The sequence below is a fragment of the Trypanosoma brucei genome, chromosome 8 (genome assembly GCF_000210295.1).
Source record: "Trypanosoma brucei gambiense DAL972 chromosome 8, complete sequence".
NCBI lineage: Eukaryota > Euglenozoa > Kinetoplastea > Trypanosomatida > Trypanosomatidae > Trypanosoma > Trypanosoma brucei.
Genome location: NC_026741.1, coordinates 1,632,970 through 1,657,734, shown reverse-complemented (window position 1 = coordinate 1,657,734; position 24,765 = coordinate 1,632,970). Strand labels below are relative to the sequence as shown.

Sequence of the window (24,765 nt, the reverse complement as noted above, 5' to 3'; positions counted from 1 at the left end):
TTGCGTGACCTTTTTATGTTTCTTTGTTGCAGTTGCTCACACGATAGGATTGGACGCGCGCGCAGAGCTCCTCATACTACCAACAACGGTAAACGTAGTACATTTAAATGATAAGATATGTGTATGTATGCGTTTTTTTTTTCCTTGGAAAGTTGTAATGACGATCGAGAGCAGCGTTAGCACAAGCAGCACAACGAGCCCTACCCGACCATGCGTAACTATTACGGTTAATATCAAGTAAGTTAATGTAACTAATAACGCCCCTCGCCGCGCGACAAACCCACCACGCATGTCCGCGTGAGAACCGGAGAGCGAACAGGAAGCACGCCATCCAAACAACCAAAACGCACGTTTAATAAATAAACCTTATGTTGGTTCACATTCAGTTACGCATAGTGGGCAATCACAGTTAAACCCGTAGCTGCTAAGCAGGAACTCCCTCCGTGCCTTGTTTGTGGGATACGCCCCAACTTCAATGTACGACGTCCTCACCTCCTCGCCGCTGGGAATATCTCGCAACGCCACAACGACGGCCTTGACCCCGCCATGGGTCGGCACAAATCGCACTGATGGCGCGCAACTATGGTTTATCTTCGCCGCCGCATCATAGAGAGCCACACCTCTGGAGTGAGCTCTGTTCGGGTCCACAGTTTGGAACAGAAATTGGAGTATTTTCATTTGACGGTTTAAACGATCCACCTCTCGCCCGCTACCAACGTTGGAATCTTCGTTCTCACAAACGTTTTCACCTCTGCCTTTGCCAAAATGTGTTTCGCTCTGGATACGGTATATGCCACTCAGTATTGGCAACCTCTCGGATAACAAGCTATAGAGCGGGGAAACTACAACGTACATGTGTGCATTAGCATCTGTTACCCAAAAGCAACGTAGGTAAAGTTGGAGGGGGAACCATTCAGCTGCGCTAGAGCACACTCTCTCTGCACTGCATAGTCCTTCACAAAATTTACCTTCGCTACCTGCAACTTCAGTGGCTACCTTTCCTTCATTCACGCAGCAAAGAGTTATCCAGCGGCAAACGCACTTCCACGAGAAGCGAAGAAACGAGCGCTGCTCGGGTGATAGGCCTCGCGACGCACCCTCGTCGTAATGCTGTACAAATTCTTGCACCCTTTCACCAAGACGCTCTTCAAACTGTTTGTTAGCTGCCACCGAGCCCGTGGAAAGAATGTCCGAGAGAAAGCGAGCAAGGATGAACAGAACAAGCCGCAATCGTGCATTATACTTTTCTGCAAGAAACTCCAACGTAGCGAGTGCATGGGCCTTGGTTGGCCACACTTCCACCGCGACTTCAGCCGTCAAGGTTGTTGACTGGTACATGATTGTATCAGCGGATGGTGTGCGTAGCTTGTCAACATCTTCAATGCCTTGTGCCTCCATTACGCCAGAGGTGAGCTGCAGTTCGTTGCATGGCGGTTCCCGCAACAGTGGAAGCACGAAACGCCCGCCCCGGCCCCCAAGGCAGCGCTCCTTGCATTCCATACTGCAAAACCGAACCTCCGCGCTATCGGCTCTGCCTTCTGGTATATCGTCACTGGCTTCAACCCCCTTCTGGAAGTGTTCCCACATTTCATGGTCCTTGAATGTGTCATATAACTTGTCAGGTGAGACTATAACAGCCAGCTCCGGCGCTTCGACAGCACATTCCGTGACGCCCGCTCGATTACCAACTGCTTCATGCTCATATTTTTGCTCTTCACATGCATTACTACTGCCGTGCGCTCGCTCATCAAGTTGCGATGACCCTCCGGTGGTTGCCTCAAGTGCGAGCAGCGCTAAGCGCCGGCACTCCTCCTTTAGACTGGTGAGGATCATACCGCAACCGCCACAGATGCGATGAGGTTCCAGTGCGTCTTGTCTTTGGGCCTTGGCAAATGCGACGGGGTACTCCTGCAGAAGGACATCCCCCGCTTTGGCTGGTTTCAGTGTATAGGAACCCACGCCATGACTCTCACCAATGTAACGTACCTCAAGACACCCAGGCATTATCCGGTCATATATGTATATGTATATATATATATATATGTGAGGGACGGGAGGGAAATCGCCACCCTACCTGCTAATGAAACGACTGCGCGCGGGGTTGAGTGAGGAAGAAAAAAAAAAGGGGGAAATTTGTGCGTGTGGGAACCTATGAAGGGTTCAAGTTGCAAATAAATAAAAGAAAGAGGGGAAAATAAGGCAGTAAAAAACACAGGGGGTCGGAAACTTTTCCTCGATTCGTTTTCCGTTTGTCCTGACCCGGCAGCACAACACAACTCGACAACCGGCCTTGTAGTGACGAGAGGCATCAAAGTGATCATGGCAGTTGCAGTAGCCGTCGCAGGTGCCCACAACCATTTTTTTTTGTATTCCTTCTTTTCTGCCGCCACGCAATGGAACCGTTTCTCGCCACAATTCGGTTTTAGACCCACCTTCTATTGCTTCGCCCTGCCACTCACTACCTTTTAGCACTTTTCAACAGAACCCAACATCTTCTCAAATACCGCTTGTGGCTAACCGATTCACGACAGCCGCCTCAAGCCCCGTCTCAGCTTCTCCGACGCCATAAAAGTCTCGCACGGCCGCTTCTTTACAGTAACGGTTGTTATCTGACAAGCGATGCGGTTCACCTTCAACAAATGCCGCAACGCCCTCCACATGCTGGGACGATGGCGCATGCAACACAATGACGACTGCAGTTGTGGTGCTTGCGCAAGTAAGGCGCTCCAGCACCCGGTCGAGGTTGCGAGTGTGCGACAGCGACGAAAAAACATCGCGAGCGGTAACCTTCCGCTCTGGTACGAGAGATGTGCCGCAAGCGGTTGATGAAGAAGCAACTGATTTGGCACCGCTTTCTGTGATAAGCGGCTCAGTTGATAAGCGATGCAAAGCCACGGAAAGGTGAAGGTGCGACACAATGTAAGCTGCATCTATAACCGCCGCGTCAATCTTTTTCTTCTTGAAGTGATCGTGGAGTGCAGCGGCATTGCGAACATTATGAAATGCCATGACGGTAAACTCACCAATTCGTTCCATTACGCGTCTCCCCAAGTTTCCAAACAAATTCACTTGCTTTTCCAACGTGACGCTTGTTCTACTTTTGTCTTTGCTATGGTTAGCGTTAAACGTAGGTATTTCTTCTATTGCTAGGGCGTTAAGACTTGTGTACAACTGAATGACACTTCCAGTCACCCTTGCAACTGAAAGTTACGCCTGCTCAAATTCGAGAATAAAAGGCGGGATGGAGTAAACATAAGCTATTAAATTGAAGCAGTTTAAAAAAGAAGGGAAAGCGGGCATTCCAAACGGCAGAACGGAAACAGCAAATAACAACAGAAGAAAGTAAAGCATATCACCCCCTTTCCCTACTCGTTTTGTTTTGCACACCTCTGGTTTCCACTATGTCATTGGTATAACTTTTTCCTAAGGCGAAGCAAGGGTATAGCAATAATAAAAATAATAATATGAAGCATCCACACAAGGGGTAAAAAAAAAACAACGGAGAAACAGGGAAGAACACAAGGGGAAAAAGGACATCAAAGTAGCGTATTCAGTTTTCCACCTTCCCTTTCCCCTCCAGATGAAGTTAGATTTTCCTCATTTTTCCTTTTGACGGATATGCCCTTTCCTTCTTCATCGTACAAAAGTCAAAGGAAAAAAAAATATAAAAGGAAAACCTCCTTTTCATGTTATTTCAGGGAGCAATCACGTAAACTGTTAATTTTTCACTTTCATTTCTTTGCTTCAATTTGTTCTGCTCTCGCTGATTAAAAGAAAAAAAACATAAAAGTGAAGGCGGGCAGAAAATTATTTTCCCCTTCATATGTACTACTTCCTCTTCCCTCTTCCTTCTTCCCCTCCCCCCCCCGTACACTAAACGATTATACATCTGTACAAAAACAAACAAACAAACAAAAAAGCAGAATCCTATATATATATATATATATTTATATATTTATTTATTTCCTTCCTTCTCCACTTCCACATACCGCCTTATTTATGCGGTGGCCTCGACGTGAATGTTGTAACGTTTGGCTGCGGCATTGAATCCAACCCATGGGCGTCCGTAAGCGAGTGAAAGCGTGTGCTTCCCAGCTTTAAGGGCTTTCACTTCGAGTACCATCGTGCCACCCGCACCAACCAATAGGCGTCTGTGGTTCTTGTGGTTATCATGAGGCGCACGGTTGTTAAATTTGCTTTGGATGGCGAAGGTGCAATCGCTGAGTTCGGTACCGGCGAGACCTGAACGAAGCCACGTGTAGCCGGTGGTTGGGTTGCTCTCAAGTTCAATTGTGAAGGTTTCACCAATGACCATACGGATGGTCTTGTTGTTGTCTTCCTCAGTAAATAGGTTGTGGGACATATTGTATTAGGTAACTTGCGCGGAGAGAAAAAAAAACAAAAAAGCTTTTCTAGTGAAGTGTGTGTGTGTGTGTGTGTGTGTGTCACGACAAAAGGGGAAAGTGAAAGTGAAAGAGAGAGAGAGGGAAAAAGAAAAGAAAAAAAAGAAGAAAGAAAGAAGTCAAGCACAGTGTAGAAGCGGGAGGGGTTGAGGAATGGAAGAGCAACAAAAATCAATGACATGGAGAGTTATCACAAGCCACCGTGTTCCACCTGCACATTCGTGACATTATCAACATAGCTGTTTTGTTTGATGGAGCGGTGCACGTACCAAATGCAGCAAGTGGAAGTGGGAGGAAATATTGCCGTCACATGCTTTTCGTTTCCTTTATTTCCCTTTTCCCTTTTCGTTATATTATTTTGTCACTTCTCGTTAAGGGATTGAACAACCTGGCACTCATGCAACTGCACGCGTGAGTTTGTTTCCCTGCATCGCTTATCTTCTCCATAGTTTTCGCTATCCCTTTTCCAATTCTTCTCCACTCCCCACACCTTTCTATCTTTTTTCTCTTTTTTTCTTTTCTTTAAAAAGGCAAAATAAGAGGCTTCGGGAATGTGAAGGAGATACCACGCTGAAAGAAACGGTTAGAAGGGCAGCGATGCCACGCAACCGGACCCCCCAAGAGGGTTCTCCGTCACCACAGCATCATTGAAGCAATGGAAAGAGGGATAAGAGCGAATACAAAAACAAACAAACAAAACAAACTAAAGCGTGGAAGGAGAAGTGATGGTACACAAATGTGATGATGGCGCATCGGGACATTTCTCGCCACACCTTCATCACTTGTACCACACACTTTTCATCTTTTTTGTTTTGTCTTTCCATTCAACTTTTCCTATTCTCAGCACACTTTCTCCTCTCGCGCCCACACCAGTTACCCCCTTTCTTTCTTTCTTTCTTCATTCTTCAACCCTCCTTCACTTTTTTCTTTTTTTTAATCTCCACCCCCCTCCCCCATTGTTTCACCTTCATTTTATTTGTTAGTTTCGTATTATCCACACAACCATCCACACACCGTTGACTTTAGATCCGTATTTCTTTCGGTGTTGGACTTACGGTACCACCTTCGTCCTCCCAACGGCATCTGCAGCTGGAAAGAAAAGGAGAGAGAGGAAGAGGCAGAAGTTTTTTTGTCTTTTTTGTAAAAAAAAAAAAAAAAGAAAAGCAGGACAGCGAAAAGAAAGAAAGGGGTCGAGGATGAGAGGGCTATTGGAATTAAAACAATAACACGCCGCGAATGACAACAACAGTCAAAACAGCGCTTTTTTGTCATTGTCCCCCCATTCCATTCCATTCCATTCCACTACCCATCCACTTCCTTTTCTCCTTCTATTCCTCTTTTCCATTTTTTTTTTTCCATTCCTCTTTTTTCTTCACATCATGCGATACCGAAGTATTGACAAGTAGGCCTGGTGGTGGTGGTGGTGGTGATGGGGAGAAATAAATTTATTGAAAGGGTTGAAATCCACCCATCACACGCTGCGAATTTCCACCCCGACTGCCACGACCACCGCCACGTCCACCACGCGCCATTACCCCGCCTGCCACCATTCCCATAAGTGCCATCATTGCTTGATAGGGATCAGGCATTTGAGCTCCCCGCCCGGTCCCTCCGCCGCCACGTCCACCACGCGCTCGTTCCGGTCGGAATGATGAGCGTTTTTTCGTCACCTTTTCAGCCATCGAAGTATTAAAGAAAAAAAAAGAATGGAGGAGTGGGAAGAAGAAGAAGTGATTTCACATTGATTCATGAGTATATATATATTTAAAAAAAATGAGAGAGGAGAATGAAGAGAGGAGGAGGGGAGCGGCTGAGGGATTGCAAGTAAGTGAATGAGCGCATTTACGCAATGTTTGTGTATGTTCTTTTTTTTTTTTTTGCGCGTGCTATTTATATTTATATATATTTTGTTGGTGGATGATACTGTTGCACTATCATTGTTATATTTGTTAATTTTGGTGACAGTACCAATATTCTTTCTTTCTTTCTTTTATTTTTTTTTTTTTTGTGAATCTAAGCCATCTATGGTGGGTGACGATAGAAGAGGTCTAAAGCCCCATATTCTCTTTTTATTTTTGTTTTTTAGTGCATTTCTTTGTTGCTATTGTTATTTTTGTTGTTGCTCAGTAATTTGATATATATATATATATATATATTAAATAAAAGTTTTCTTTCCACCCCGTTTCCAATACTTCATTTAGTGGTGTATGTACTGTTAGCGCCAGTATATTATTATTATTATTATTTTTCTTCCATTGTTTGGTTTGTTTTTGTTGTGAAGCATTTTTCAATGGTTGTGTCATTATGCTGCTAACGTTTTTCACTCTCTTTATTATTTTGATTTTGATTTTGATTTTCTTTTTTTTTAAAAAAACAAAAAAAAAGAAAAGAAAAGAAATTAAAATCACTACTAGTATTACCACTATTACTATTCACTATTATTTGTTTATTTATTTACTTAAATGTTGTTGTTGTTGTTATTGTTGTTATTATTCACTCAATCACTTCTTCTCGCACCCTTCAGTTCGTTCCCCTGTTTGTAGAGGGGAGTGGGGAAAAGTGGGGAGAAGTTGAAGGGAACGCACACATAAAAGTGCGCCCCATTATGTAAAGGAACTCACACGGTCAACATACAATTAAAGTACTACCCTTGAACATGGTGTTGTTTTTAGTATCAATAGCTTTACCCATTCCGGTGTAAGTGGAAAATTCAACATATGCCGTGCCCTTCAACTCACCAGTTGTGCGATCGCGCAGTAACGTACAGTTGAGGATGGGACCACAGTCGGCAAATAAATGCGCCAACTCCTCTGGCGTGGTTGTGGGTCCGCCATTATCACCTTTAGGAAGATTTCCAACAAAAATGGATCGCCCATCGCTATCCTTTGAGAAATGGTGAGGTTGACCAGGCGCATGTGATGTTGAACCACTGACTTGCCCATGCAATACACCCATTTGCTGTTGTGACTGTTGTTGTGACTGCTGATGTTGATGTTGCATTGGTTGTGGAACTGCGGATACACCAAAGCTGGGCATCATGTTTTGCATGCTCATTTGATGCTGCTGCTGCTGCTGTTGTTGTTGTTGTTGTTTTTCGCGCTGCTGTCGGTCCGCTTCCAACTCCGCCTCTATTCGCGCAATTTCTGCCGCAAGATTGTCTTCCATTGTTCAATCCTTCCTTCATCACATATACGTAAAAAAAAAAAAAGGAAATGCCCATAAAGATATATAAACAAGAGCCACGGGTCGCTAACAAATACAGTAGAAACCGCTATCATAAATAGAACGAAAAGTTCATCACACGATCGCGGAAACGCGGGTAAGGGATGATCCATAAGCAACGAAAAAAAAAAAAAAACAACAACATATTTGATATAAGCTTTATTATATGCCTTTCAGACACACATACATGTACACACACACACACATATATATATATATATATATATATATATATACGAAAGAAGGTGGTATATATTGAAGGGTTCGTGGAAAAGGAAACAAGATCAACAACAACAACAATACAAGGTCCACATTCAGGTACAGGCACTTATTCCTCTAACCAACCTTCTCATTCCCTCTATTACTTTAGTGGAGCCAGCACCTTCACAGAAAATATCCATAAATAAAAATATATGTATATGTGCGTGTGTATGAATTCTTACTCCACCTAACTTTCCTTTATATACACACATCCATGCACGTACACGCATATGAGTTGGCTCACTTACATATGTATCATCAAGTGCCGTAGCAACTCCTCTCTCTCTCTATATATATATTCATCTCTTCACTTGTATGTGATTTTCCCATTAGTTCGCATACGGGTTCGCTTCATCCGCATTTCTTCCTGCAGCTCCTCTTGAGAAATCTTTCCTTTTTTCTTCTTTTTTTTTTTTCGCTTCCCGGCACCGGCACCGGCACAACTGCACAACTTAGAAACCCTTTGCAGTTTTCAATTCCAATGCATCGACCTGCGGCGCCTTTTCCTCTTCAGGTGCTGGGGGGAAGTTGGCGACAATAAACTGCACGTACCGGTCGTCAGAAGTAACCAATGAAAAGAACGCGCTGCGGTCATATCCCTGCGCTGCCTTGGGGCCCTTCTTTGCCTGAAGTTCTTCCCATGAAATTCCCGGAATGGCACCACAAATAAGTTGGTCCATCATCTGCTCCGTCACCTTCGGTTGACCCTGTGAATAAGAGAGAAAAGCAGTTTTGATGCGCTGCGTATCTTCATGAGTCAACTTTACCATTGCTGTAGTTGGTATTACTTGTTATTTCTTTTAAATTGTTATTGTTATTTTGAAGTCTTCCTTCTTTTTTTTTTCTTCCACTTTGATGTGCTGTGTATGCGTTTAGGTTGTGCGAACTTTTGTGAGTTCCGCGCCGCTAAAAGCAATTCAAAAACAAAAACAAAAAAAGGGGGACTCTGCCGTTGATCTTTTCTTTAGCGTGCTAATACTTTACCCAAAGGAGGGAAAAGGAAACCGAACACGCAAGACAAAACCGAACCAAACCAAAAAAAAAGAAACGAGTGGTGCGAGAAAGTGTTTGGTATACAATGTAGCTCCAGACTAAGCGACAACACTACGTGGCACTTTAGGTTCACAAGGCACTGTCCATTTTCACTCTTATTTCGTTCGCGGATTTTAAAAAAAAAAGTAGTGACAACAACAACAACAACAACAACAATAATAATAATAATAATAATGAATCTGTAACAAATAACATGTAAAACAATCATACACACTGAACTTTACCTTCACCACCAAATTCATTTATAAGCCTACCGCTCAAGCACTTTATCTATCCCATTGCATATATGGTTGCATTTTACGTCTCACCCACGTGAGAACATTCTTCCGCTCTTCTATGTTGCAGGCTGCGGCGGAAAGTCCACTGGGTGCGTAGCGACAGTTCTGATAGTACCCACCATTCACAATATCATCCCTTAGACAGCAATCCACTACTGTCTGACTCCCTTCACGGGCACTACGCATGAAGAGGAGGTATATCCAACGGAACCAACGAAATGTGGCAGCAAGAGGCACATAACGGTATATACCAGTCACTACACCACCTGGGACGGCTACACAGGTTGTGTAATTTGGCGCGCCAGCTTCATCATCACCTCCCGCGTCTCCGCTGTCGTTGTTATTACTCGCTCGGTTGCCGCTGTTATGTTTGTAATGATAAAGGTTTAAGTTACTACCTTTGTTGATGGCACTTGAGCCCAGTGAGGGGTGGGACGTATCGGTTGGACAAAATGATGCATTTCCTTTCGTTGTGGAGTGGTAGGAACGACTAGCGAGTTCTTGTGCGTGGTAAATGCAGCCAAGTTTTGTGAGCCCATACTGTTCAAGTCCATCGAACTTCCCACGCACTCGTGGAGACCACACCCCCCGACCCGAAAGGTACGTTTGCACAATATTTCCTCTCACTGCTACATGGGCAGAGCACGAAACGTTTACAATCCGGCCACCGCTCTCTGCGATAAGTGGAAGGAGTCCTTCTGTCAATAGGTACGGCCCAAGCAGGTTCACAGCCAGCTGTTCATCGTCACCGCAGCGTGACATCACTTGCCGTTGGTGCATAACCCCAGCGCAGTTGACCAAAATATCTAGTCGCGTGTTGGTATGACGAAGTCTCCTACAGTAATCGCGCACTGCAAGAAAGTCTGAGAGGTCAAGTGGGGTAAATTGCACCACTTGTCCTTCACAATGAGCGGAACGCCTTATGTAGGTTATCGCTGCCTCAGCATGGGAGCTGCTACGGGCTAAAACAGTTACATCGGCGCCCGCTGCAGCAAGTCGGGCCGCCGTTTCCTTCCCAATGCCGCTGGTGCCGCCCGTAACAACCGCATGGCGACCCGTAAGATCCTTTACGGTCCGACAACTGCGACCGCGGGCGTACAACCGTGAACCAATAAGAAGAAATACGAGATAAGCCCCTTGAAGTTCTAGTGGAACCGCCGCAAAGGGATCAAAGTAAGTGGCGGCATAAGCAGCTACGCAACCAAGTGGTATGATGGCAAATGTGAGGCTCTCCCGCATGATAGTGTAGGTGTGCCGGCCGTAATGGTATGTGTGCTCACCATCAAACAGTCTCACCGTGCGATACATGCCAGGGAACAACGGCTTCTGTTTTGCCTGGGAAAGTTTACGTGGAGGAAAGAGAGACGGCGTCTGTCGGTAGCTCCGGCAGCTCTCGTACAAACAATAACATCGGCTGCACGGAATTCTGACGCGCATTTGTCGCACTGAAGCTACCACGAGACGACGGCTTAGCTGGAATGGCATTAGGTAATCGCCCTACTCCCGTCTTTCTTCGTGTCTATGTTGATACGTTATGGTAAGTGTTCCTTCCAACAATTTCCCCTCTACACCCTCGTCTCTCCACAATTCAATGGAGTTTTTGGTGTCGGTATATGTACACGGGAACGTCCTCTACTATAGCTGCGTACGCATCTTGCATTGTTGACAAGTCACGGAAAAAACAAACAAACAACACCAGCGAGTGGCACAAGATTTGAACGAGGAAGAATAGATGCCACCAAACAAAACAGAACGCGCTGCTCGCGGCCTCGCATGCGTCTACAACGTGATGGTGTGCCAAGAAACGAATGACATGCAACTGCATAGCATTACTCCTCTGGCACGAACTGAATCCGATCGCTTGTTGATCGGAACGTTGCACAGTTCTGTACTTTAAACATTAAAATACAAAGTAAGAAAGTTATAGACAGTGACGATAAACTAAACGAATCGGTATGTATTCATTAAAAAAAAAAAACAACAACCCTTTAAACCCACGAAAAAATGAGGTGTCATCTCCTGGCACGGCTTTCAGCGATTGCCTCAATGATCAGTTCGCACTGCTAACCTTACTAAGGTTATTACTAACACTGTTGCTGGTGTCCCCTTTGTTATCTGCTCGCGGCCTTACGGTGTAGTACCTCGCAATTGCTTTCGCCATTGCCCACTGCATCACCTCGCGACAACTCTTGGAGTCGTGCGCCCGGCGACTGAGACCTGACGGCATGCACATGCATGCTGCGTAAAAACCGCCACTTTCCAGATCTTCCCGCACGCAACAATTCACTACTGTTTGGCTTCCCTCATAGCCGTCCTTCATCCATAATGAGCGAAGGGCGCGGCCCAACAAACCCGTGCCAAGAAATGGTGGACTCTCTCGCCATGTGTGACCTGTCGCACAGAACCCTGGATCAACAGCACAAACATCCACTGGCCGCAGGTCAGCCGAAGGCGTGTTCAGTGGAATACCTTCGTAGCGCCTCGCGGCTAGGGACTGAACATGGTAAATATTACCCAGCTTTGACGCGCTGTAGCAGCGTGCCGTTAGCTGCTGTGTATCTTCTGATGGTTTCAGGGTCATTCGCTCGCGAACAACATCGGCACGACGAACACCGTTATGCGATGCACATGTAACGTAAACAATGCGGCCGCCGCGACGTGACCGACGCAGTGATGGCAGTAACGCCTCTGTTAGATGGAATGGGCCAAGGAAGTTGGTTGCAATATGCTCTTCGAGACCCTGTCGCGTTGCGTTCGGCACCTCGCGCCACACAGCGGCGGAATTCACCAACAAGTCTACGCGGTTATCGAACATTCCCTTAATGCGGGCGGCCGCTGCCATGACCTCCAATTGATCTGATAAATCAACCGACACAAAGGTCAAGCGTTCCAGTGGTGTGTCCTCCTCTGACTCCTTTGGGAGCCGACAGTTTTTCCGAATAAACTCTCTTGTCTCTGTTTCCTTTCCTGGACGGGAGGCGACCACTACGTGAGCTCCCATTTCCCACAGCTGCATGGCGGTGTAGAGCCCAATACCACTTGTTCCACCCGTAACAACGCAAACATGGTCAGTGAAGTCCTTTCGGAGGCGGTTCATTCGTCCCCGCACGCTGTAGCGCTGCAGTAAAATACATCCACTCCAATAAAGGGCATTAGTGATCCAGGTGGTGAGGTACAGCGGCGCAAGAACATTGTATATACCCAGCATGACCAACGGCAACCACATGCGCCGGCCGTGCAGTAACAAGTAGAAGTTGTGCCGTAAAGAAGAGTAGTTGGCAAGATCGTCACCAAATGCGTAGGCGGAGGCGTCCGCTTTATTTTCACTGAGTGTATGCATCTTTGGTTGCGTCGTCCTTGGACTAGGAGTTGTTGTGCTATGATGGCGAAAAATTGACACTTTGTCGGCCTGAAAGCGAAGCGTCCCGACGATACTGGCGCCTACGGCGACTCTCCCCTTCCTCACAAGATGCATCACTTTGTCGTGTTGATTCGCCGTGGTTCTGTCGTCCTTTTTTTGTTTTTTGCTTTGTCTTACTTAGGGGACCTTTTAGTGCGTTCGTTCCTCTTTCTGCACTTCTCCACAGATGATGCGACAATAAATGGGAGATGAATGACGGTTTTGCACAGTGGTAAGATGGCAGATGAGATTGTTGAATTGCGTCACCCTTCTACTTCGGTCATAACCACACGTTAATTCGATAGCTACAGTACAAGCAAAAGAGTCATTATACCTCCTTCGCTTTCCAAAGAAGACAATGCACCCGTCGTTATACCGCAACAGGTCACCACTCTTTCCTTTCCGATGCTTAGCAATGAAGTTTTCAATCACTCTTCTTCCCCTGTAGGGGAGCCAACTCCCACTCTGGCCGCCTTTGCACCGGTTTCACACTCTGGTGCTTCGCTGTACCGTTGTAGTCACCAATTTTCTTCGCCACATTTTCTTGTGTAACATCCGGCTTATCCAACCACTCGCGCAAGTAATCATCCCTTGACTTAGCCACAGAGTCACGCTGATCTTCGTAAGAGTATTGGGCCCAATATTTCCGTTGCCGGGGGTCGAACCATTGCGGTTTGTCCTCCTGTAGGTTGTGGTAGGCGGCCTTCATACGGCGGTGGTACGGCATTTCCTGATGTCTCATCGAGTTTTTCTCTACCGGAACACCTAAACGGAAGTCATATTTTGCCTTTTCTTCATATGACATATATACGCGATTTTTCTTGTACCACTCGCTATGGCCCTCTTCACCGGGTTCCGGACCCCACTCCTCTGGCCAACCAAACTCTGGTGGAGGCGTTAAGCCATCTTGTTCTTTCTTCCAGTCGTGCAAATGGTGGAGCTTCTCCGACTCGCTAAGTTGACGCCGTGGCTCTAATGACTTAACAGTGGCGCCTCGCTGTTGTTCCTCGTAGGTGTTGTACCGAGGTGCCGGCTCGTGCTTGGGGAACATATCTTCGAAATATTTGTAGCCTGACCGTAGTGGACTCCGGGTGGTGAACATGATACCCGCTAAACACTTCACGGAGTGGCGCATGTCCTATTGAAGTTCTGAGTGACGCAGGTGGAAGTGGCCGCGGCCACAAATTGCAAGACAGTCGGCGCAACGGCGCCTTATAATGCAAACGTGTTTTGGTGCTTGCTCCTACGGCACCCGGTAAATACGCTCCTCGTTTTTTTCTTCTTTTTTTTTTCAAAAAAATATTTTTACGATGTGTGCGCGCGTGTGAAATGAGAGCATCTGCAATAACAGCGTTGAGGACAAGGCAATCAGTCACCAGACGCCTTAAGATGTCCCGAGGAAAGGGGAAGAAAAACTCCAAAGTTAAACAAAGAAACGACTGTGATAATGAGTCACAGCAAACATTCTGGTTAAATAAAACTCATTTCATGCCTGCCAACGGGACTAGCAATACCTGTTGGAGATAGTTACGTTACCTTCTGGGAGTGACATTCCTGAACTCATCCTTATTTTTGTATTTTCCTGCATTTCTGACCTTTCTTTCCACCTTTTTTTCCCCCCCCCTTTCCTCTCTCTCTCTCTCTCTCAGGTGACGCGCCATATTTACTTTCCTCAACATTGTGGCAGCCGCTTCTGGCATTCACCTCTCTTTCTTACAACTCCACAAAAATTACGATTTCGATGAAGGTCCGGGGAGGACTTGCTGCAAAAACTTCTCAAGGTCATTAATTTCTTTGGGATGAGAGGAGTGCTCCATTGGGTAGGAATAGAGCGTGACGGGGCCCACGCCAAGGCTCTCCAACGTTTCCTTAGTTTTCTCAGCCGCACTGAAAGGGATGATGTTGTCCATCGTGCCGTGGCAGAGGAGCACTGGTAGACTTTTGTTGCACAGCTGCGGCAATATTTTCTCCGCGGCAGCGAAATATCCCGACAAGGCAGCCACACCTGCTGGTGCAATGCGAGCGGTCAGGCCTGCGGCGAGCGAAATAACAGCACCTTGCGAGAATCCGGCATACACCACGCGACCAGCAGGTACTTGGTAGCGCCGTGACGCGGTGTATGCGAGACTTTTGAGGTAATTGGCTGACATTATGATGGCCTCAGCATCCTCCGTTACTCCATTCCCTGAGTTCACATTTCTGATATCATACCATGAATTCATAACTGCTCCTCCATTAATACCGACGGGCTGCATGGATGCTGTTGGGAGTAAAAACAAAAGATGTGGGAGGCGCCGTGAAAGCTCCACTGCAACACTCTCCCAACCATTGGCGGAGTCCCCCAAACCGTGTGTGAGGGTCACAATACCACTGGGGCTTTGTCTGTTGCCGATTTGCAGAAGCGGGCCATACTTCAGTCCGTGTGTGATGAGCTCCGTTTCACGTGTTTTTTCAAGTTTCTCTTGAAGATCCTTTTGCTCAATGCATCCCGAGAAGTCGCTGACACCGTATAGAGTTCGCAGTTCTTCCTTGATCTGATTTGCCGTCAGATTCTCAACCGGCGTGCCAAACATTATCGTCAACTTTCAGTGAGGTTTCGTAAATGACAAGTAAGTTCTTTTTTTTTTTTGCCCTTCTGATTTATTTAACAACGATGCACTAACAATAATGGGTCAAAAAAATAATAATAATAAGATTTCCTATAGCTTTGATAAAGTGTTAATTCTTTTTCTGTGGATGTCTTCACTTGCTCCCGAGCAACTTCGCAACGTTCCTCGCGCCGAAGCCAATAGGTCACCAAAAAATGTGAAAAACAACAGTTGCTTTTGTGTTTACAGGAAACGGTGAGATGTAATGTAAATTCGCCTCATAACCTTCTCACCCCTTATTTTTATACGTTTCTTCGATGCTGCGCAGCCCGACAGTAATTTCTGTCTCACATCTGCATAGTTGAGTTAATGGACACCACTCGCACAACTCCATACATCTCAACTCTGAACCATAATGTGATTGATTGTGAGGAACACTGCGGTAAGTAAATGCAACTGCGACTACTTCATCTTTTTCCTCTTCTCCGCCGCGGCCTGTTGGTGGCGTCTCGCAATTGCAGTCAAGGCATGCAACGCACCGTACACCGCAGCCGCCAAAAGTAGCGGATAACCCCATCGTTCCACAACAGAAGTGGCAGCCCTTCGCCGCCAGGTGCGCATCTCCACTTCATCAGGTGATAGTCCCTCCACCTTCAACCAGGAGGGAATCCAATTCTTGCAGCCACCCGCTTTCACTGTTAAATTAAACTCCAAAATAAATGCAACACTGGGATCACGCTCGTCATCACTACTGTTTTCCACACTGTACGTAACTGTGCCCACCTCTACGGCATCTTCATTGTCACCTTCTTCATATAGTTTACTAACGTGAGTCGCGGTGCCGCCTAGAGTTGTATCGTGTTCAATATGTTTAGTCACGCGGTAGTTGAAGAACACATCTGGCCGCTCTTCCGCTTCGCAGGCCGTCAACAAAAGTGTGCAGCGCCCCGAGCGGAATCCCGCGTTAAGCTTTCGGGACTCCTCGCACTGCAGTCCCGCGACATATTTCGTTAATTGTTGCGTTTCCGTATTGAGGGTTACAGCGAGTTCGCCAGCAGGCGCATTCACACTAGCCATTGAAGTGGTTTGTTCATCACTTGAGCGCCATGTGAGGAACCACAATAACTGTGGCTGCTTGAGTTTTTCTACTGGGCCAATTTCATGTGCGAATGTAATTGTGGTGGATTCATCAGTTACCTGCGCAGTGAGTTGCGTGGCAGTCAACAGTAGGAGGAAATATGAAAAGAAAAGCAACCGCACTATCATTTGTTCGGATGGCGGGGGGAACGCAACCCTGCACTGATGTTTCTATATGCACCCCCTTTTTTTTCCCCTTTAGTTGCCTTCGTTTTGTACTTTCTGAATATTTTACCTCGAACAGTCGTCTGTCACCTTTAAATGTAGGAAAGGGGGAGGAGGGAAAAAGAGAAAAAAGAAACAACTAAGGGCGAAGAACCCTTTGTTCCTCCGCTCCTTTTTTCTTCTTTTTCTTTTTGAAGCACTAGAAACGAATAAGCTGCAAAAGCGCCGTCACGTACTGTAGGGGCGCACTCTCCCTTTCCTTTCCTTTCCTTTCCAACCACAACTAATATACGAATATACAAATATATATATATATATACAAATATGTGCGTGTCTATTCGTATATTTGGGTATATGTGTGTTCCCGTAAATTATGAGGTAATGTAACTAAAGGATGGGGAGCGACTGTGTACCCCTGTGGTTTTGGGATTTCCGTTGGGAAAAAGAAGGGAAAAGCAAAAAAAAAACAAAACAAAATTAAACAAAAAATAAAGTAAAGGGGAACAAAGAGGTGCAATTGAATGAGGTACGATATGACACTGAGGAGGGAATTAAAGGAAAAAAAAGAATAACAAAACAATCCACGTGCGCTGCTTTTTTTTTTTCATTTTCTTTTTGGGTTATTATCACTTAGTGGGATTGAGGAGCTGGGGAAAGAGGCGAGGTAAATGTATTTTGAATTTAAAAAACAACAACAACAACTAATAGTTATTGGTACGGTAAATACACACACACACACACATTTGCGGAAAATCCCTTTTCGACAGAACAAAACATGCCGATACGACGACAAACAGAAAACCCACACAAACAAAATAAAAAAAAAATTCATCACTTGACTACTGGAACGTGTGATGATGAGGAGCTGAATTCTCTTTCCTGCCGCTGCTTTATTTTCACACCATCCCCCCTTTTGTCCTCTTCTTATTTTTATTTTCTCCTTTTATTAGTGAAACGTTTGCTGAACTGCGTCAATCACCACACAAATCGCAATTTGCGATGTTAGTAGTTTTCCTTCTATTAAAATATGAAAACTCGGAGGTTGGTGGGTGAAGGTCGTGGCGCTCGTGTTCAAGGAAGAGGATTTTTCTTTTTTTTTTTTAAAAAAAGACCGAAATCAGAATCGAGGAAATACCAAAAAAAAAAAGGAACCGAGAAGCAAAGTAAAAAAAAAAAGACAAATGAAGTGGGGCGGAAAATTATCAAAAAAAAAAAAGAAGGAGGACCAACTCATCTACACAAAAAACAAGGGAATAATGAAACACAGGAGGGAACATAAAGAAATGGGATGTTCATACAAGCCAGGCGCGCGGGATGCGACCACGGCACGGAAATTTCACGATACACTGCGATGATGTCGCATTTTCCCTTTTTCCTCCGTTACCCCCTCCCCTACTGCCATATTATAAATATTAAGTTAATAAATAAATAAATAAATTAACTCGCCAAATCACTTGAGCAATACACGCCGCAGCCCCAACACTCAAATCCATCACCATTCCCACCTTATTTACACGACGACATCAAAAAAAAACGAAACAAACAGAAAATCGTAACGGTAACAGTAACAGTGATATATATATATATATATAAACAAAATTGCCATTGGACAACAATAAAACAAGGGGAATTAAAACAACAACAACAAGCAAATACACTCGTAATTATCTCACGTATGCGAAAGGACTTCTATATTGATTAAAGAAAACAATAAAACAAATCACCTTCCCTTTTTCTTTTCCTTGGTAGGCTTGCTTTTTAAAAAAAAAATATAAGTTATCTTTTTCTTACGTTCTGCAAAGCAGTATGAGGGATCTCAAGTAACAACAACAACAATAATAATAATAATACTGCTGCCACGTTATTATTATTACTATCATCATCATCACTGTTGTAAATAATAAGACAAAAGTATTCTTCATTTTCATGGATCCAGTAATTAAACTTTTGAACAAAAAAAACGCGTGGAGGGGCGAGAGTCGGGGCATTTTAATTTCTCTTTCCTTTCGTCCCTCCTTTTCCCCATCAGTGCTGCAATGGGGCTACCTCACATACTGGAAATCTAATAAACTCTAATGTCGCCACTGTTTTATATCCATGCTCGCATGTTTTCACTTGTTTTTTTCCCTCCCAAACACCGTTTGCTCCCCTGCGATCCATCTTTTCTAAACTTATATTTACACATACATATCTACTCTTCCTTTCTCCCTCCCTTTGCCATGTCAGTAAAACACACCTCCAACATCAGGCCATATAAAGTACCTCAAATCTTGCTGTTGGGCGTATTATTTTATGAGTAACTCATCGGGGACGGGCGAGGTGAGCACACGTCTTCGCTGCGGCTCCTTCGCCTGAAAGCAAAGCACGTCTCCAACATCAGGTTTATCCCATTCACCTCCTGACACATCACTGGGAAGGTAACGGAGGTATGGCGACAAACTGCCCTCTTCCCTCAATTCATTATAGAGACTTTTAGCCCAACCGGTTCCCCTCCCACGTGAAGGGCTGGAAATGGGTGTGCAGGCGGATATCATACCAGAGGGAGGTTGTGAATAAACGCCATCGCGAGGGTTCACACGATTCCGCGACGGTTGAGTCCTACAGGGGGAACAACCATGACGGTAAGGCGAGGCGCTCGATGCTATTGGATTTGCTTCACTATTCACTCTAACAGTAGCACTCATGGCGCTGCGGCTATGAAGCTTGGGTGAAGTGTTAAGTATCGACGTGTCAGTCACCTCTTGTTTCAGTGGCGTGGGCTCTCGGTATGGTTGTGGAATATCATAACGTCGGGGAACCGGTGTGGCTCCTCCACTAGTACTGGTACTGAGACCCATTGCTACACCTCCTGCTGACTCCCCGAATGCAATGTTTAGAGCATCGCATAGCTCCTCCTCTCGACCCTTGTACTCCTTCATTAGATCTCGTACTTCATTTTGTGCATCTGTTGGTTGAGTTTGGAGGAAGCGCTCTAACGTCGCGCGACCCCGCTCTTTGGAGGTACGGTGAGTACCCTGAAGGCGTGGCATCCGCGGAAGTAGCTCCGTGCCAGCAACCGTTGGTCTCGCAGCATGTCCCCCAAATGAACATTGCTGTGCCGTACTCACCCGAGTTCTATAGCTTGAAGGAGTTGACTCACACCGGTTGCTACTCTGCCGTACAAAAGGAACTCGCGGGTACGGCGCCATATGAAAACTCACAGGCTCCGCATCTCGCATAGACTCGCTACAGGAACGGCGATTCGTACCATTCATTGACCTACGCATTTTCTCTATTCGCCCATCCGCTACATAGGGCTGAACAGGCTTCTGCGGTGACGGTGTCTTCTCATCCACTATGGCCGTGCGTCGTGTCGCAAAGGCATTATCGTTTGATGCGTTCTTGCGTCGAAGAGGTACACAATGACAAGCTGAGCCGCTTTCCCGACTTCGCGGTGTTGTTGTCGCTGCTACTGCCGGGGGGCCGCGAAAGCGATCTTTGGGAACACGACAAATGCTCGAGCATCGCGTGGGTGTGCGACTAGGCGGTGGTGGCACCGGGCCACGTGATGTTGCCGTCAGCCGACCTCGTGGTGGCATCCATCCTTTACGGCTTGAATTCACCTCTTTTTTTTCTTTCATTACTGCTGTTATTCAACACAGTTGTCCTTCACTTCCTCTCTCTCTATATGTATGCACGTACACGCGCTTGTGTGTGTGTGTGTGTGGTTTGTGAATCTTATATATATATATTTGTGCTTGTATGAAGTTGCGCCTTTCACCAACACTTGCGTGCCACTGCTTTCTTCTTCTCCCGTCAGTGCCCGTAGACAGAACAGGGGGGAAAAAAGAGCAAAGGCACGAGAGGGGACGGAAAGTGTTCAAATACTAATATCTGCTGTCTTATAGATAACGTTCCGGTATACGTACCAGGTCCCTTTCCTTTTGAAATTCTAGTATCCCCCTCCTGTCTTTACTATCTTAAGATTTTTTTTTCTAAAATATTGAGCTGCGTCTTGATGGAGAGTGGACGGATTAGTCTAACGATGATAAGAATGATAATGAAAGCAACAGGGTAACAATTTAGTGACAAAAAGAGAGAAAATCACATTTACAGGTACTAACGCATATTCAATGAATCCTTCAACCAGAGGAGACGTAGTTGAAATGAGGGACGCTGATGAGAGCGAAGAAACGGGGGAAGGGGAGGAGGAGACAATTAAAAAAAAAAAAGAAGAAAAGAGGAAAAAAGCAAATGGGAAGGAAAGTAAAACATAAGGTTTCGTTATGCCATTTCTCTACCTAAGCAACTCTGAACAACCGTTAATTTCATACACATTTGACCGTAAATGAGTGAAAGCAAAGAAACAACAACAAAGAATTACCACTTTGGTCTCCCCTTCCCACCGTTAGCATCACCACGACAACCCTCTCCCTACTGCCTTTGCACATACTCCTTCATATTTCAATGGCGGGCGCAGCTCAGCGCAAAAGAAAAGAAAAACAAAACAAAAAGGTCGTCACTTTTCATGAAGCGCGAACGTGAGAAAGTTCCCACACTTGACGTAACAGGGGAAAATGCTCACTAAGAGTTGAAAAGGGAGACAACCGAGTGAGTAAACACAAAAGTTTCACAATCACTACCCATTGTACACAGCGAAGTGAAAATGATAATAACAATAATGCACTAAAGTTTAACTAAACCAGAGCACCGGTAGCGGCCTCAGGGACTGGGGCGGTGTGAAACACGACGCCTCACCATTCAACGCACGCACAGAAACACGCCAATACTGGTGATCATGTGAATGAAGGGGGAAAATATGAGAGAGAAATGATTGAGAAGCGTGATGAAACAGCGCATACGTAGCATCTGCCCCAAAACTACACTGTGCGCCTGCACACCACCGATAAATATACATATATGTATATACGTGTTTGTCTGCATATTCATATACTCACTGAGGCGTCGGACTGAAAAAAAAAAACCGCCTAGGCAAAAACCGCCCTATAAACGCTCTTCATATACAGGAAACTCATACGTAAGTCATCCGTATAACATGCCATTCTCTTTTGGCATACGCTGTTGTTACTGACACATTCCCTTTCGCTTTCTACCGGTGCTGTGCGGGAACCCACCGATGGCTCACATGAGGAAGCACTGCTTCCGTTGCTTTCAGCAACCTTCTTGTCTGCACCGCTTACGCTCAACTCGGGTGAGTGAAGAATGCCGCGCTTGGGGCCCTTGCAGAAAGTGGAAGGCGGTTCCTTCGTTGAAATGGACTCTGCCATCAGTCGCGCATTAACGACTACCCGATTAAGCTGATCACTAAAGGCTTTTGTTGCAACCTGAAGAAGTGGTTCCAACGCAGCAGCTGCATGCACATGCCGCCACGCCGAGCGCAGTGAAGGGAATAGAACTTCCCTAGTCTCCACCGCCGCGTTTTTTCCCTCCTTGCCACCACTTTTTGAAGGCACAACCGAGGCACCATGTTGCTCTAAGCTACCACCAAATGCCACCCCCCTCGTGCGTTGCTGTTGCCGCTGCGTCCACACCACCAGACGATGCTCTAACGCACCGTTGAAATCCTCAATCGCATGAAGGAGAAGTGATGTACAACGGGTGCGGCACTCCCGCCGAGTGTCCTCCACGAGAACCAGCCACTCCTCCGCCCACTTGTATGACATGCCCGGCTTGTGGTATCGCTCTGCCCGTGCGCAAACTGCACGTTGGTGGGAGATGAGCGTTGCAAGTGTCTGCACGATGTGCCGCTGCTGTTGGGATTTTGGAGCCGGTACGTTGGGTACACTGTGCCGCACCAGAAGTGTTGCAGGAGCCTCAGGTCCTGACCAAGAGCTGTCCCGGCCGCTCACGAATAGATGCGCTGCGAGCTCTTCGAACGAATCAGTACCCTCGTCGGCGCTGCTTTCAAAAGAACCGAAGGCAAGAACTTCACTGGTCCATGGTCCCTTTGTTGTGCTGTTGCGGTGCTGTCGAATAGTGGAAGCAACGCTTCTCATAGGCTCAAGAAGGAAGCGGTGTGCGAACTCCATTAGCTCAGCGGCTGTTGTGAATGGGCATGCGGTAGTAGTTTCTGCTTCATGGGCGTCTTCAGTTGCATTCCTACCGATGCTCTCTTCACCACTAACATTGCGGAGCAGAATTTCGAGTCTTCTTTGCATAGTGTCGAACGAAAGTTCCACCAAATGAGTAACACGAAGGAGAAAGAGGATATCACAGCGCTGGGCGAAAAAAAGAAGACCCCAGAAGTCAGGGAGAAGTGCGTCAACATTTTCAACGCAACTCCTCACCTTTTCGAGCACCCCCGGGGAAACAAGCCCAAAGCTAAGCGTGCGCTCCACAGCAGCGGACATTCTACCATTGGCCACATCTTCACGAAGTCGCCTGATGTGTGCACTGTAGGTGACGGTGCGCGATTCACTTTCCGTGCAAGTTCCGCTGGTTAAACTGTCCCCGTTACTGCGGTTGTAGGTCCCGGCCCCCAGCATTTCACTTGTCGGATCAACATGTTTTGGAATGGCCGCATCTGCTTTTTCAGGGGGTTCAGCTCCGCAGCCACATTTGGCACAGGTGAGTTCCTGTTGCTCCTTTTCGAAAGCAGAAAGGGCACTTGTCATGCCACGCGCTGCTAAATGCTTGCATATGGCCGCTACGATGCTCGTGTCACGACACGTGCATTCATTTTCTTTCAGCTCAACCACGGGCCCCTTCGCTTTCCCCAGGAGGTGCGCCAACACCAATTTCTTCGTAACGTCCTCACAGTACCCGTCGATGTCAAAATTAAAATAACCTCCGCGTGAGGCAGCCTCATTAAGCACGGAACCCACCGCGGGCTCCGCCTTCCGCTGCTCATCATCTTCTCTCTTTTCAGCAGCGGTTGCGGAAATTGGCTGAGGAATGGGCGTTTGCCTTGCTACCGACGGAAAAATCACTCGCACCGCAACGGGTGGAACGCGCCGAAAGACCCCGACTGCGGCGTAGTACCCATGTTTTGGTGTGCGACGGCTCAAAACAGCCGTAAAGTCAAGGATTTCACCATTGAATGTGAAGCGCACTGTTCCATCCAACAAATTGACAATGCATCCCACCGTGTCGCCTACTCGAAGTCCCCTAAAACGCCGCCCTTCTTGTTCCTCACCTTCAGCAGTTCCATTTTCCCCACTTGCCGCGGCATCACCGTTGATATTGTCGACATTATTTCCTGCGATGCTTCGTGCGCGTGTACCTGTAGGGAACCGTACGACTTCTCCCTCCCGTTTCCCATTGGCATACACCATGCGCTGTGAAGTGAAGAGTCCGACACTATTGGCCTCTTCTCCCGGGAGCCCATTCGATGGGAGGGACCGGCGGCACACGCCGATTACCAACGCCGGTTCCGACGCCCCACCACCACCACCACCACCTCCTCCTCCTCCAGCGGCGCCGGAAAATTGGACCTCAACCTCGAAGTAAAACACGCCGCTGTTCGGGTGGATGGAGACGTCACTCTTGAGATGAATTCGGGAGCCGGTTTCACGCTGTCGGACCAACTGGCGTCTGTCGCCAGATGGGAGAAAATGCACGAAAGATATGCTTGAGTTTTGTGAGTTCTGCAGGAGATAGCCACTTTGCGCATCGCTACCACGACCTTCCAAACGCTGCGGTGTGGGAAACTGCCACCCTGAGTAAAACATATGCCAAAGCCGCTATTGCAGCACCGGTTTTTTTTCCCCTTCCCTTTCCTTTTATATCCCCTTCTGCGTGTGCCTTTCTTGTGAATGTCCGCGCCTCGACGGGGGTTAATAATGTAGTATGAATTGGGCCTGTGGATCAAATTATGTGAAGGCTAAAGCACAAGAGAAGCTACTGACAGGATTAGAACAAGAGACCGTTCACTACTTCTGAAACGAGACACTGACGTGCACTCAGTCACACTCCACACGTATATATTTTAAATGAACAGTAACATATACACATATGTTTATTTCTTCCTTTGCGTACCGAAATCTCTAAGGCGCTGCTCCCGGAGGTAAAGCTGTGTATTGCATATATTGAAAAGGAGGGAATCCTGGGGGAAAACGAACAGTTGTGGCGATTTCGTGGCGATACACCCCAAATACTACAGAAACCCACTCAAGAACAAAAAAGTCAGAAAAATAAAAAGTAAAAAAATGAAAAAAAATTGAAATAAAAAAAGCATTTGCGCCCACGAACGTACGCGGATAACGGCTGGAAAAAACTCGGCGGCTACCCTCGCGGCACCCGCTTCCCGGAAAACAACC

General features: G+C 46.4%; 14 protein-coding genes across 14 annotated transcripts; 1 reads left to right on the top strand and 13 right to left on the bottom strand.

The window, feature by feature from the left end:
- Window positions 1–366: 366 nt before the first annotated feature.
- On the bottom strand, window positions 367–2,004 carry TbgDal_VIII6550 (hypothetical protein, conserved; the record flags this gene model as incomplete). The annotated part of the gene is made up of 1 exon (XM_011777691.1): window positions 367–2,004. One exon carries the CDS (start codon window positions 2,002–2,004, stop codon window positions 367–369), a length of 1,638 nt encoding a protein of 545 aa, XP_011775993.1.
- A 492-nt stretch (window positions 2,005–2,496) lies between these two features.
- TbgDal_VIII6540 (hypothetical protein, conserved) lies at window positions 2,497–3,036 on the bottom strand (the record flags this gene model as incomplete). The annotated part of the gene is made up of 1 exon (XM_011777690.1): window positions 2,497–3,036. One exon carries the CDS (start codon window positions 3,034–3,036, stop codon window positions 2,497–2,499), a length of 540 nt encoding a protein of 179 aa, XP_011775992.1.
- A 961-nt stretch (window positions 3,037–3,997) lies between these two features.
- On the bottom strand, window positions 3,998–4,363 carry TbgDal_VIII6530 (ICP, putative; the record flags this gene model as incomplete). The annotated part of the gene is made up of 1 exon (XM_011777689.1): window positions 3,998–4,363. The coding sequence occupies one exon, from the start codon at window positions 4,361–4,363 to the stop codon at window positions 3,998–4,000; it is 366 nt and encodes a 121-aa protein (XP_011775991.1).
- Window positions 4,364–5,393: 1,030 nt separating this feature from the next.
- On the bottom strand, window positions 5,394–5,696 carry TbgDal_VIII6520 (hypothetical protein, unlikely; the record flags this gene model as incomplete). The annotated part of the gene is made up of 1 exon (XM_011777688.1): window positions 5,394–5,696. The coding sequence occupies one exon, from the start codon at window positions 5,694–5,696 to the stop codon at window positions 5,394–5,396; it is 303 nt and encodes a 100-aa protein (XP_011775990.1).
- A 1,332-nt stretch (window positions 5,697–7,028) lies between these two features.
- TbgDal_VIII6510 (RNA-binding protein, putative) lies at window positions 7,029–7,568 on the bottom strand (the record flags this gene model as incomplete). The annotated part of the gene is made up of 1 exon (XM_011777687.1): window positions 7,029–7,568. The coding sequence occupies one exon, from the start codon at window positions 7,566–7,568 to the stop codon at window positions 7,029–7,031; it is 540 nt and encodes a 179-aa protein (XP_011775989.1).
- Window positions 7,569–7,729: 161 nt separating this feature from the next.
- TbgDal_VIII6500 (hypothetical protein, unlikely) lies at window positions 7,730–8,032 on the top strand (the record flags this gene model as incomplete). The annotated part of the gene is made up of 1 exon (XM_011777686.1): window positions 7,730–8,032. The coding sequence occupies one exon, from the start codon at window positions 7,730–7,732 to the stop codon at window positions 8,030–8,032; it is 303 nt and encodes a 100-aa protein (XP_011775988.1).
- A 306-nt stretch (window positions 8,033–8,338) lies between these two features.
- TbgDal_VIII6490 (hypothetical protein, conserved) lies at window positions 8,339–8,656 on the bottom strand (the record flags this gene model as incomplete). Its single annotated transcript, XM_011777685.1, has 1 exon — window positions 8,339–8,656. The coding sequence occupies one exon, from the start codon at window positions 8,654–8,656 to the stop codon at window positions 8,339–8,341; it is 318 nt and encodes a 105-aa protein (XP_011775987.1).
- A 549-nt stretch (window positions 8,657–9,205) lies between these two features.
- Window positions 9,206–10,702, bottom strand: TbgDal_VIII6480 (short-chain dehydrogenase, putative; the record flags this gene model as incomplete). The annotated part of the gene is made up of 1 exon (XM_011777684.1): window positions 9,206–10,702. One exon carries the CDS (start codon window positions 10,700–10,702, stop codon window positions 9,206–9,208), a length of 1,497 nt encoding a protein of 498 aa, XP_011775986.1.
- A 565-nt stretch (window positions 10,703–11,267) lies between these two features.
- Window positions 11,268–12,692, bottom strand: TbgDal_VIII6470 (short-chain dehydrogenase, putative; the record flags this gene model as incomplete). The annotated part of the gene is made up of 1 exon (XM_011777683.1): window positions 11,268–12,692. One exon carries the CDS (start codon window positions 12,690–12,692, stop codon window positions 11,268–11,270), a length of 1,425 nt encoding a protein of 474 aa, XP_011775985.1.
- Window positions 12,693–13,041: 349 nt separating this feature from the next.
- On the bottom strand, window positions 13,042–13,752 carry TbgDal_VIII6460 (hypothetical protein, conserved; the record flags this gene model as incomplete). Its single annotated transcript, XM_011777682.1, has 1 exon — window positions 13,042–13,752. The coding sequence occupies one exon, from the start codon at window positions 13,750–13,752 to the stop codon at window positions 13,042–13,044; it is 711 nt and encodes a 236-aa protein (XP_011775984.1).
- A 595-nt stretch (window positions 13,753–14,347) lies between these two features.
- Window positions 14,348–15,190, bottom strand: TbgDal_VIII6450 (alpha/beta hydrolase, putative; the record flags this gene model as incomplete). The annotated part of the gene is made up of 1 exon (XM_011777681.1): window positions 14,348–15,190. The coding sequence occupies one exon, from the start codon at window positions 15,188–15,190 to the stop codon at window positions 14,348–14,350; it is 843 nt and encodes a 280-aa protein (XP_011775983.1).
- A 477-nt stretch (window positions 15,191–15,667) lies between these two features.
- Window positions 15,668–16,471, bottom strand: TbgDal_VIII6440 (hypothetical protein, conserved; the record flags this gene model as incomplete). Its single annotated transcript, XM_011777680.1, has 1 exon — window positions 15,668–16,471. The coding sequence occupies one exon, from the start codon at window positions 16,469–16,471 to the stop codon at window positions 15,668–15,670; it is 804 nt and encodes a 267-aa protein (XP_011775982.1).
- A 2,321-nt stretch (window positions 16,472–18,792) lies between these two features.
- Window positions 18,793–20,127, bottom strand: TbgDal_VIII6430 (hypothetical protein, conserved; the record flags this gene model as incomplete). The annotated part of the gene is made up of 1 exon (XM_011777679.1): window positions 18,793–20,127. The coding sequence occupies one exon, from the start codon at window positions 20,125–20,127 to the stop codon at window positions 18,793–18,795; it is 1,335 nt and encodes a 444-aa protein (XP_011775981.1).
- Window positions 20,128–21,474: 1,347 nt separating this feature from the next.
- On the bottom strand, window positions 21,475–24,177 carry TbgDal_VIII6420 (hypothetical protein, conserved; the record flags this gene model as incomplete). The annotated part of the gene is made up of 1 exon (XM_011777678.1): window positions 21,475–24,177. One exon carries the CDS (start codon window positions 24,175–24,177, stop codon window positions 21,475–21,477), a length of 2,703 nt encoding a protein of 900 aa, XP_011775980.1.
- Between the last annotated feature and the right edge of the window lie 588 nt (window positions 24,178–24,765).